Source organism: Mandrillus leucophaeus, unplaced genomic scaffold, assembly GCF_000951045.1.
Source record: "Mandrillus leucophaeus isolate KB7577 unplaced genomic scaffold, Mleu.le_1.0 Scaffold310, whole genome shotgun sequence".
In the NCBI taxonomy this organism is placed as follows: Eukaryota; Metazoa; Chordata; class Mammalia; order Primates; family Cercopithecidae; genus Mandrillus; species Mandrillus leucophaeus.
Window position 1 is genome coordinate 803,147 of NW_012103255.1, and position 12,090 is coordinate 815,236.

General features: G+C 53.1%; 1 protein-coding gene across 1 annotated transcript in view; it reads right to left on the reverse strand.

Moving 5' to 3' along the window:
• DCST2 (DC-STAMP domain containing 2) overlaps positions 1–12,090 on the reverse strand; it is a 15,493-nt gene that overhangs the window by 994 nt on the left and 2,409 nt on the right. The window contains exons 4-14 of the mRNA XM_011987434.1: positions 11,552–11,749; positions 11,152–11,217; positions 10,411–10,624; positions 10,074–10,231; positions 9,234–9,398; positions 6,820–6,987; positions 6,576–6,676; positions 4,802–4,932; positions 4,335–4,462; positions 3,869–3,962; positions 3,622–3,762 (exon numbers count right to left, since the gene is read on the reverse strand). Coding sequence (XP_011842824.1) covers positions 3,622–3,762; positions 3,869–3,962; positions 4,335–4,462; positions 4,802–4,932; positions 6,576–6,676; positions 6,820–6,987; positions 9,234–9,398; positions 10,074–10,231; positions 10,411–10,624; positions 11,152–11,217; positions 11,552–11,749 — 1,564 coding nt within the window. The remainder of the gene's footprint in view (positions 1–3,621; positions 3,763–3,868; positions 3,963–4,334; positions 4,463–4,801; positions 4,933–6,575; positions 6,677–6,819; positions 6,988–9,233; positions 9,399–10,073; positions 10,232–10,410; positions 10,625–11,151; positions 11,218–11,551; positions 11,750–12,090) is intronic.

Below are 12,090 nucleotides of genomic sequence, written 5' to 3' on the forward strand. Positions count from 1 at the left end.
CCTGGCCATGGCCCCCTCTCTGAGCCCCTGCTGTTCAGGCAGCTCTCCCTCCTGGCCACTGCCCCTGCTCTAACACATCATCAAGACAGAGACCCTGGGCTGCCCCCAGGGGCCTTAGCCCCTCCTCTTCACCAGTCATCTTAGACACTCTTACCAAAGACACCTCAATTCTCACTCCATCTTGTCCTCCTGACCTGCCCAGAAAAAGCCCTCCACCCGTGAATCCTATTCATGGCTACCACACATGCCAGAGAAAATCACATAACCAAGCGCACTGGAGCAATCATTACAGATTACAGCTTCCAGCATCATCTGGGCCTTTGACGCTACCTGGAAATCCCTTAACCTCCCCAGTCAGCTTCTTTGCACACTTGCCACAGTAGGTCTTTCAACCTCTACCACCCACTCCTTGAAATCTTTATTCCACTCCCAGCCGCCTGCTCTGCTCTCTCAGCAGGTACTCTTGCCTCCTCCTCCCCAGAGAGAAGCAAGGCCTCCAGGCTGGAGTGGGCTCAGCTGCTCAGGGGAAAGTACACTCTCCCCTCTGCCTCTGCCAGCCTGCTCCTTTCTAAGGCAGGCCACCTGGTCCACCTGGCCCTGGAACCCAAACCTCCCTCCCCAACGCTCTTTTACACTGCCTAAATGCTCAAATCTTCCTGTCCTTAGATCTAGAAAACGCTTTTAGTGCTGACTCCCCTTCAAGCTACTTTCTTGCTCTGTGAAGCTAACTCTGTCTTTCTCTTCACCATCAAGCTTACATTTTTTCAAACTACAGCACTCATTAGATTAAAAGCATTATCAGGCCGGGCGCGGTGGCTCAAGCCTGTAATCCCAGCACTTTGGGAGGCCGAGACGGGCGGATCACGAGGTCAGGAGATCGAGACCATCCTGGCTAACACGGTGAAACTCCGTCTCTACTAAAAAATACAAAAAAACTAGCCGGGCGAAGTGGCGGGCGCCTGTGGTCCCAGCTACTCGGGAGGCTGAGGCAGGAGAATGGCGTGAACCCGGGAGGCGGAGCTTGCAGTGAGCTGAGATCCGGCCACCGCACTCCAGCCTGGGCGACAGAGCCAGACTTAGTCTCAAAAAAAAAAAAAAAAAAAAGCATTATCAAACTCCTGGCAACAGTGATGCAGGAGCCACATACCATATTTCTGAGTCCTTTTAATTTGTATGTATGTATTTATTTATTTATTTAGAGATGGAGTCTCTCTTTGTCACCCAGGCTGGAGTGCAGTGGCGCGATCTCGGCTCACTGCAACTTCCGCCTCCTGGGTTCAAGTGATTCTCCTGCCTCAGCCTCCCAAGTAGCTGGGATTACAGGCACCTGCCACCATGCCTAATTTTTTGTATTTTTAGTAGAGACAAGGTTTTACCATGTTGCACAGGCTGGTCTCAAACTCCTGACCTCAAGTGATCCACCTGCCTCAGCCTCCCAAAGTGCTAGGATTATAGGCGTGAGCCACGGCGCCCAGCCTTTCTGAGTCTTCTTTACCTGACAGCCCTCAACCCATCATGACAGATCCAGTTTTGGTCTTCCCGATGCCATGAAAAACATTCCCACAAGCCACTCCAGTGATTTCCTAACTGCCTGTCACCTGTCTTCACATGACCCTACTTGATTTCTATTTTTTTTTTTTAATCTTCTCATTTTTCGAGACTAGGTCTCGTACTATTGTCCAGGCTGGAGTACAGTGGCACAAACTTGGCTCACTGCAGTCTCGGCCTCCCTGGCTCAGTGATCCCTCCCACCTTAGCCTCCTTAGTAGCTGGGACTAAAGATGTATGTCACCATGTCCAGCTAATTTTTATATTATTACTTATTTATTTATTTATTGAGACCAATCCTCCCTCTGTCGCCCAGGCTAAAATGCAGTGGCACAGTCTTAGCTCAATGCAACTTCTGCCTCCCAGGTTCAAGCAATTCTCCTGCCTCAGCCTCCTGAGTAGCTGGGACTACAGGTGTGTGCCACCATGCCTGGCTGATTTTTGTAGTTTTAGTAGAGATGGGGTTTCACTATGTTAGCCAGGCTGGTCTTGAACTCCTGACCTTAAGTGATCCTCCCGCCTCAGCCTCCCAAAGTGCTGGGATTACAGGCGTGAGCCACCCTGCCCTGCCAAGTTTTTGTATTTTTAGTAGAGATGGGATTTTGCCATGTTGCCCAGGCTGGTCTCAAACTCCTGGACTCAAGAGATCGGCCCACCTGGGCCTCCCAAATTGCTGAAATTACAGGTGTGAGCCACTGTGCCCATCCCCCCACTTGATTTCATAAGTTTGCCTCTCCTGCTTTCTTGAGCCTCTCCCCTCCCTGTCCCCTCCCACTCTCCCGCCATGCCCTCTGCCAGGATGATCTAGCTCATCCTCTCTCTTACAGTCTCTAGCTCAGCCACCCCCCAAAAATATACCTCCAGCCCGGAGCCCTGCCCTTTTCTAACTACCCCCCTGGGCATCTCCAGCTGGATGCCCTACAGACACCTCAAAGATCTCAAACTGGGCCAGTCGTCTTTCACCAGAACCTGTTTATCTTCCTGCCCTAACACCTGCCCAGGCCCAAGCATAGAAATCCCAGTCACACTCAGCACCTCAGTCCTGAGGCCATCACGAACTCCTAGACTAAGACAAGCTCCTCTCTGACCTCCCTGCTCCTGCCCAACCTCCACTCTGCCTTCTTCGTTTATGGTCTTAAAAGACAAATATGAGCATATCACTTTCCAACCTAAGCTTTTCAAATGACAAGTTAAGGTTCTTGCCCCTCTCTTCCCACCTTGACTTCCAACCTCATCTCCCAGCATTCTCTGAGGTCTCTACCCAGTCACACCCATCCCTTGGGCTCTACCCTTCTGAATGCCTCACATTCTCCAAACCCACACAGGCCTCCCCTTGGAATGCTTTCCTCTACTTCTCAGCCTAACAAACCACCAAGTTGCACCCAAAATCCAGCCCATGGCCAAGCACCATGGCTCATGCCTATAATCCCATAATCCCAGCACTTTGGAAGGCCAAGGTGAGAGGATGGTTTGAGCTCAGGAGTTTCGAGACCAGCCTGGGCAACATAGTGAGACCCCCATCTCTACAAAATAATAATAATAATAAAATAATAATAAGCCAGGCATGGTGGTGTGCCTGATGTCCCAGCTACCCAGGAGACTGAGGTGGGAGGATCACTTGAGCCCAGGAGGTTGAGGTTGCAGTAAACTGGGATTGCGCCACTGCATTCCAGCCTGGGTGACAGAGTGAGACCCTGTCTCAAAACAAAGCAAAACAAAACAAAAATCCAGCTCATTTATCACCTCTTCTATGAAGCCTTCATTAATATGCCCCTTTTCCCAAATTGGCTGTTGTGTCCTCTGTGCTGTCCAGAGTGTACTTCACTCCTTTATCAGGGTACTGTCCACCCTGTTATCTATTCGATGTCACTCTCCCCAAGGGCATGGTGAGCTCCTCCAGGGCCACGGTGCTAACACAGAGCAGCCGCTTGGCAAACCTCAGTTACTTCCCCTCCCCTCATGTCTCTCTCAAGCCCTGGCAAAGGTCCAGACACCCAGGAAGGCCTTTGTAAATGGAACAGAACCTGCTTAGGCCTCACAGTTCCCAGGTGCCAACTCCTGCTTCCTGCTCACCTGGACTCGGAAGTGGACTCCACTGAGAGGCTCCTGCCGAGCACTTCTTGGAGCGGTTGCTGCAGTAACCATGCCTGCTCAGGGTCCTTCCATTGAGCTGCAGCCAGCCATAGCTGAGGGCCCTCCTCATCGCTGGAGTCCCTGGAGAAGACTCTCATCTCAGTGGCCCGCAGACATCCTGGGAGAAGGGTGGCTACTTCCACTGCCCCCACAGACTCCAGCCACCCCATGTCACTGAAAGACTCACAGCTCCAGGTCTAGGTCCCCCTGGTAGGAGAGGGGAGATGCACACACAGAGCAGGTATTGTCCAGGAGGCGGAAGCAAGTGAGGCAGTAGAGACCTGGCGGAGGCCAGGGGGAATGGAGGTGAACCCGAGCTCACCCACCCATCCTCTGTGCTTCCTGGCTGCCAGCCCCTGCCTCCCCTCACACCCCTGGAGGAACCATTCTTGTCAAGGGGTGCATACTAGGGAACTGCTGCAATGTCACTTGCACATAAATCCTATTCATAAATACCCAGGAAAATAAAGGCAAGCATGGAGAAAATGAGCTACCTGAGGGCTCTGTGTAAATGAGAACATGCATAGTAGTGAAGGGAGGGGCACAAAAGGTGAGGTACAAGAGAAGTCCATCAAGGAAGGACCACAGTGGATTGTCATATGCAAGTGGGGTAAGTCTGAGCGGCGAGAGGCACACGCCCCAGGGGGTCTCACCTTGGCAGCCCGGGGTACTGCAGGACACAATGTTCTCCATGTTTCCCTCATCCTGGGGCTGCCCACAGCCCAGGCAGTAGGCCTGATGCAGCCAAAAGTGGCTGACAAATGGACCTAGGCAAGGGCACCTAAGAAAGGAGTCACAGACACTAAGCAGGCCAGACCAGCCAGCTTAAGCCTCCCTACTCTAGCACCAACCTCCAAATGGCAGGGAGGACTTTCTGACTTCCTGCAGTACATCCTCCATCCCTCTGACTTCAGCAGCAACCTCTCCATGGCTCTGCCTTCCTTCCTCCCTTCACTCCTCACCCCTAAGAATTCCCATCTCTCACGGCGTTAAGGGCATGCAATGGGCATCCTCTTCAACCAAATCTCTTGACACTTAGAGAGGACAGAAATCCATTCCGACTCCTGGCTCTTTTTCTTTCCCCCTTGCCCCACCCCTATAGGAAAGACAGTGGCCTCACCGACTGGCCAGCACTAGGAAGGCACTTCTGTGGCCCTGGTCAGCCGCCCGCCGCCTCACTGATCGGTGCAGGGCAGCCAACAGATTGGTTCGGCGGCTCAGAAGTATGTTGTACAGGTAGGAGATCCTCTCCTGGTGCGGGGAGATCAGGGATGGGGTCCCACTTGACCCTGTTTTGTCTGCCTGGAATGCCCTCTGCGCCCATCTCCACTCCCTACCTTTTCCTTCTGTCCAACTCCTATGAATCCCTCTAAGTTTGGCTCAAATGCCCTTTCCTCTGGGAAGTCTTCTGGACTTGCCCAGGTGGAGTTACCACTCTCTCCTCTGGTTTTCCATAACACTTTTATTCATTCCTAAATAAAAGTGCTTTTTAAATTACAATGTCTTGTTAAAAGCTTGTTAAAAGGTGACCTCAGGATCAGCTGAGGTCGGGAGTTCAAGACCTGCCTGACCAACATGGAGAAACGCTGTCTCTACTAAAAATACAAAATTAGCTGGGGTGGTGGCACATACCTCCACCAGTTACTCGGGAGGCTGAGGCAAGAGAATCACTTGAACCTGGGAGGTGGAGGGTGCGGTGAGCTGAGATCGCGCCTTTGCACTACACCCTGGGCAACAAGAGCGAAACTCCGTCTTAAAAAAAAAAAAAAAAAAAAAGGAAAGGAAAAAAAGCTTGTCTGGCCTGCCTCGAGTCTGTGAGCTCCAGACTGTGTCTGGTTCATCTCGGCATCCTTGGAGACCAGCATAGAGATAGGGGAATATAGTAGATGCTCAGTAAATGATTAGTAAATGAGTAAACCAATGGTGAGGGTTTTTTGTTTGTTTGTTTTGTTTTGTTTTTTGAGATGGAGTCTTGCTCTATGGCCAGACTGGAGTGCAGTGGCGCAATCTCTGCTCACTGCAACCTCCACCTTCCGGGTTCAAGTGATTCTCCTGCCTCAGCCTCCCGAGTAGCTGGGACAACAGGCACGCACAACCACGCCCAGCTAATTTTTGTACTTTTAGTAGAGACAGGGTTTCACCATGTTGACCAGGATGGTCTCGATCTCTTGACCTTGTGATCTGCCCACCTCAGCCTCCTAAAGTGCTGGGATTACAGGCGTGAGCCACCGTGCCTGGCCCCGATGGTGAGTTTTTAATTATACCTCAACATGCCAACACTGCCCCCACCATGGTTTTTGTTTTGTTTTGCTGAGACAGGGTCTCACTCCATTGCCAGGCTGGAGTGCAGTGGTGCAATCATAGCTCATTACAGCCTTGAACTCCTGGGCTCAAGCGATCCTCCCTAGTAGCTGGGACTATAGGCACACACCACCATGCCTGGCGGGTTTTTTTCCTTTTCTTTTTTTTTTTTTTTTTTTAATAGAGACAGAGGCTCACTTTGTTGCCCAAACGGTCTCTAACTCCTTGCCTCAACCAGTCTTCCTGCCTCGGCCTTCCAAAGTGCTGGGATTACGGGTGTGAGCCATGGCACCAGCTCCACTCTCCAACTCTCCCCCATCTCTCATTCCCCACCCCCCCAACACCCCTGTGATTTTAACAAAACTTTGGAGGTAAATGCTGTCTCAGGAAGCCCCACTCCAGAGGCACCATTTCTCCTAGCCCCATCTTGGGTCCAGAAGTCTGCAGTCCAGGTCATTTGCTTTGGAGTTCAACCAGAGGAGAGAGGGCTGGAGCTGCTGAAGGAATTCAGCTCCCAAAGCCAAAACAGTCAGCCACTAGCTAAGCCCCCTGGGGAGGGGGCAGGGCCTAGCTCCCAGCCCTGGACCCCTCACCTGCTCCCGGGATGGGTAGTAGGAGGCACAGATGACTCGCCGCAGCCGGCTGACATAGCTGCCAAACAGGGTGACGAAGAAGCATAGGCCATACATGACGCCTGGGAGCACAGCAGCCAGTCAGCCTCACCAGCAGGCACAGGTGTCAGCCCACCCCTGATGCCCCCCACACCCTCAGCAGTCTGCACCCCTCATTTCCTGCATGGTGTCCACTCCCCCAGGGCCCTCAGGGTGTGGTTGATACCAATGACTATGTAGCCGGTGCTGTCCGGCTCCGAGGGACGAAGGAGACAACGCCGGGACAAAATACTGATGTTGCCTTGCTGCAGGACATCAAATGCTGACACCAGGTCACGATAAATATTCCCAGCATAGCCAGTCCCTTCCACGGTTATAGACACCAACACAGGACCTGGCACAAAGACACTGTGTGAGTGACACTCATGGCAGTTGCTATGCAGAAAAGCCCACACCTTCTGGAATGAGGAAAGTGGAGCAGCGCAGGTCATAGGATGACTCAGACCCTCGGCTGGGGGCCTCTGATGCCTCAGGCACCCTCATGGTGCCCTGGCGCCTGACCTCAGTTCTGGCTCCTAGGACTGGCCCCATGGTCCAGCCGGGTGGTACTGGTGTCTGGTCTTCCTATCCAAGCCACCACATCTAAGACGACCTTAATGGTCAGTGAGTCCACCCCCCTGGCCTCCATGACCACCCAGAAGCATTTATTTATTTATTTATTAAATTTATTTTTTGAGACAGGGTTTCACTTTGTCACCCAGGCTGGAGTGCAGTGGTGCGATCTTGGCTCACTGTAGCCTCAACCTCCCAGGTTCGAGTGATTTTCCTGCCTCAGCCTCCCAAGTAGCTGGGACTATAGGCACGTGCCACCATGCCTGGCTAATTTTTTTTTTTTTTTTTTTTTTTTTTTTGAGACAGGGTATCATTCTGGAGTGCAGTGGTGCAATCTTGGCTCACTACAGCCTGTCTCTTATACACATCTAGATGTGTATAAGAGCTAGGATTACAGGTGTGAGCCACCAAGTCAGGCCCCCAGAAACATTTATTGACTGAGCACTGACTGTGTAGCAGACACTTAACCAAGTGCTTTATTGTTTGGTTTGGGGTTTTGGTTTTTGTTTTTTGGGAGTTTTTTACTTTTTTTTTTTTTTTTTTTTTTTGAGACAGGGTATCATTCTGTAACCCACGCTGGAGTGCAGTGGCGTGATCTCGGCTCACTGCAGCCTCCGCCTCCTGGGTTCAAGTGATTCTCGAGCCTCAGCCTCCTGAGTAGCTGGGATTACAGGCGCCCACCACCATGCCTGGCTCATTATTTTGTATTTTTAGTAGAGACAAGGTTTCACCATGTTGGCCATGCTGGTCTTGAACTCCTGACCTTAGGCGATCTGTCTTCCTCAGCCTCCCAAAGTGCTAGGATTACAGGCATGAGCCACCGCAGCTGGCTCACACTCTCAGTTAATGGCTTACCAGGCACTTGACACACTTAATTTATTTTATTTTTTTCTTCTTATTGTTTTTTTAGACTTAGTTTCACTCTTGTTGCTAGGCAAGTTGCTTAACCTCTTCAGCTTCAGTTTCCTCTTTTTTTGTGCTAGGATTATAGGCATGAGGCACCCACCTGGCCCCAACACACATAATCTAATTTACTCCTTACAGTGACCCAGAGAGGTTGCTACCATTATTATTCCACTGTTCAGATGAGGAAACTGGGCTAGCACAGTGGCTCACGCCTGTAATCCCAACACTTTGGAAGGCTGAGATGGGTGGATCACCTGAGGTCAGGAGTTTGAGACCAGCCTGAGCAATATGGTGAAACCCCATCTCGACTAAAAATACAACTGGACATGGTGGCATGTGCCTGTAGTCCCGGCTATTTGGGAGGCTGAGACAGGAGAATTGCTTGAACCCGGGAGGCGGAGGTTGAAGTGAGCCAAGATTGCACCACTGCACTCCAGCCTGGGTGACAGAGTGAGTGAGACTCCATCTCAAAAAAAAAAAATGCCGAGCATGGTGGCTCACACCTGTAATCCTAGCACTTTGGGAGGCCAAGGCAGGCAGATCATGAGGTCAAGAGATCGACACCATCCTGGCCAATATGGTGAAACCCCATCTCTACTAAAAATACAAAACTAAGCTGGGCATGGTGGCATGTGCCTATAGTCCCAGCTACTGACAAGGCTGAGGCAGGAGAATCGCTTAAACCTGGGAGGTTGCAGTGAGCCGAGATGGTGCCACTGCACTACAGCCTGGTGACAGAACGAGATTCTGTCTCAAAAAAAAAAAAAAAAGAGGAAACTGCAGCTGAAGAGGTTAAGCAACTTGCCTACTAATAAAGTCACCACCTAATAAAGGACAGAGCTGGGATTTGAACCCCGGCCAATCTGACTCTAGAGCTTGCATTTTAAACTACTCTGTATGCTATAACCTTGACCTAGACACAGGTGTTACTAGGCAGAGGATAGAGTTGAAAGAGTGGCCCACTTGGGGGCTGCTGAGTAACAGTGACATGGGGACATTCAGGCAGTCACCAGGACTGAGGATGGGAAGAGGAGAAGGCTTGGGAGCAGGCAGGGAGATGCAGGAGCAGGTCGAGGGGGCTGCAGTGGGTGAGTGGGAGGAGGCTGTCGTGTAGGCACTCACTGCGGGCCACAATCTCCCCCTGCAGCTGGTGCCGGGCCAGGTCAAGCACCCAGAAGACAGCATAGTCTAGGAAGACTAGGAACAGCACGAGGAGGAGGTGTCGGATAAGGTTGAAGGTCTCCAGAATGTAAAAAAACTTCTCCCATTGGGACAAGAAGATGGAGCCTGAGCAGGAGTGGGATGGTCAGGAGAATGCTCCCCAGTTCTCCCGTCCACCAGACCCCAGTTCTTGGAGAGGCCTCCTGCCCCTGATCAGGCTTGGGCCTGTCTGCTCATCAGGAATATGGAAAAGAAAAGCTGTGAGGACTCCGGCAAGGATGGAAAACACTCTTCAGGGGAGGGGGCTCCGTGGCTAGAGGGGAGGGGCCTGCCTATCATCTCCACCTGGCCCTGTGGTCCATTCCAGTCTCAGGAGCCCTCCCTCCTAGGGCATCCCTCATCCCCTTACCTGTCTCCCCACCTCACAGGCAGTCCTCCCCCTCCATATTAGCACTTCCTGCCCACCTGGGGAAGCCCTCCCAACTTGACCTCCCTCGCTCTGTGTCCGTCCCCTGATGTCCTGATGTCCAGGGTGCTCCCAGAAGCACCATCTGCCTCTCCTGTCTCTGGCTACTTTCTCCAAGGGTGTCTATGTTCTCCTTTCAGACTGAGGGCTCACCAAGGACTGGGCAGTGTCTTCCCTCAGCCTGAAAGTTCCTTAAGCTCTGGGTCTCCTTCTTCTGGCCCTGCCCCAAGCCCATCCTGAGCCCTGCCTGTGCAGGGGCTTAGGGGCAGGGCAGCGGGGCGGGGGGAAGCCCTGGCCTCCCTGAGCTGGGCTCTCCCTGTCCTCAGGGTCCTCACCCGGTGGGATGTAGCGCCTGGCCTCGTGAGCACTGAGCGGTAGCACTGTGGGCAGCCCTGCCGCGGAGCGCACAGCCTCCATGCGCAGGAATTGGCTGGTGATGTAGATATTGTCATAATGGTCCCAGTTCAGGTAACAGTACCGGTAAAATAGGGCTCTGGGAAGGGGAGGTAGAGCACATATGAGGCCCTTTACCACCCCGGGACAGACCCCACAGGGCATCCCCCCTTCAACCCCACTTCAGCCTCCCTGGATGCTGGGGCGGCATGGGGATGAGCTGCTCCCTGCAGCCCTGGCCCTGCACACCCCGCCCCGTGCCGCCCGGTAGCGCCTCACTGGAGGTAGAGAAGCACAAGCAGCAGAGGAGTGGTGAACCCCATCAGAGCCAGGGCCTCTCGGACACGGTGCAGCTTCATGCTGACAGCCTCGTGGAGGTCCATGGCTACCTGGGACAGACTCCGAGAGGCATTGAGATCCACAGAGAAGTGGTGGGTGGCTGTCATGTTGAACTCAAACTCCTGACGCACCCGGTTGAGCAACTGAATCACAGCTGGGGCCAGCAGGTTCAGGGGAGACGTGGGCAAGGAGAGTTAGGAGAGGGTGGAGCTGGCCCTGGGGAGGGGCCTGGCATAACCTAGAGGGTGCAGCTCACAGACCAGCTGGGAACCCCCAGTGTTTGGGTCAAGGTGGACTGAGGAGGCGACAAAGCCTCCACATATGGCCATCGCCACCACATGCTCAGCTCCCAGCACGACAGAAGGCATGCAACAGATGCCCCTAAGGAATGATCTTGATGACTTGAGTATGGACCTGAGTGTGGACAGGAGGCCCTGGTTCTGTTTCCAGCTCCTGCTCTCACGGCAGGCTGTGGTGAGGCACTGGCCCTTCGCTGGACCTCAGTCTCCTGATCTGTATTTGTACAGCGTGGATATGGGCCTAGGTGATCTCTTGAGCCCCTTTCTTTCTCTTACATTCTCCTTTAAGGGCTGGGAGCACTGGGGGCTGGTCATGGCCACACTGGGATGAGGGAGGGAGACCACGAGGGAGCACCACATGTGGCAGGAGGGGGTCACTCACGGGTGCCGATGGTCTGGCGCAAGAAGGGCTGAATGTACTTAGGGATGACGCAGAACACCTGGACCACTGATGGGCGGAGTCTGCTGAGTGTCCGAAGGAGGAGCACAGCCAGGCCTGCCCCCCACCTCTGGAGACCTCTTCTCACAGGGCCTCTTTTCGATTTTCCTATTGGCCTCCACATTTGCTCAAAACCTTGTAGCACATCCCTGTCACCCCTCTCTCCCAACACCAGTCCCTCCCTACTGTCCACCCCCACCCCCAATACTGGTCCCACCAAACTTATTCCTCTCTATTGCCCCCAATGGTCCTCCTGGGCCTGTCCCCCCAACTGACCCCCACATTTCCACCCCGCCCCACTACACATAGGCTCCTCCCTGCTGGCGTGCCCTGGTTTTCTCACGGCTGGCAAGTCCACAGAGCGCCAGTTTGAAGGGCATGAGCACGTAACACAGATGGTAGGCTTGTGGTATGACCATCATGCAGCTGTCCTTGGCATCATCAAAAACCCGTGCACACTTCAGGTAAGGGTTGCCCAGTTCCGAGTTGCACACATCCCCGATGTGCAGGAGCCACTGCCATACATTCCGGAGAGCCCTGGCTGGGGACAGTTGCAGGGTTGGCACCCAGGGCTGGAATCCTATAGCCTCTTCTCAGAGGTTTGGGGAACAATACCACAGCACCCAGGGCTGAAGAGGCCTGTGGTCAGGGACCTGGCTGTGCTGTGTCCAGTGAGCACTAGCCCGCACCCAGGAGGGGCCTGAAAAGCCCTGGACAGGGATACAGGTGAGGAGACTGAAATTTTTTTTTTTTAGATGGAGTTTCGCTCTTGTTGCCCAGGCTAGAATACAATGGAGTGATCTCGGCTTGTTGTAACCTCTGCCTCCTGGGTTCAAGCGATTCTCCCGCCTCAGACTCCCTAATAGCTAGGATTATAGGCAT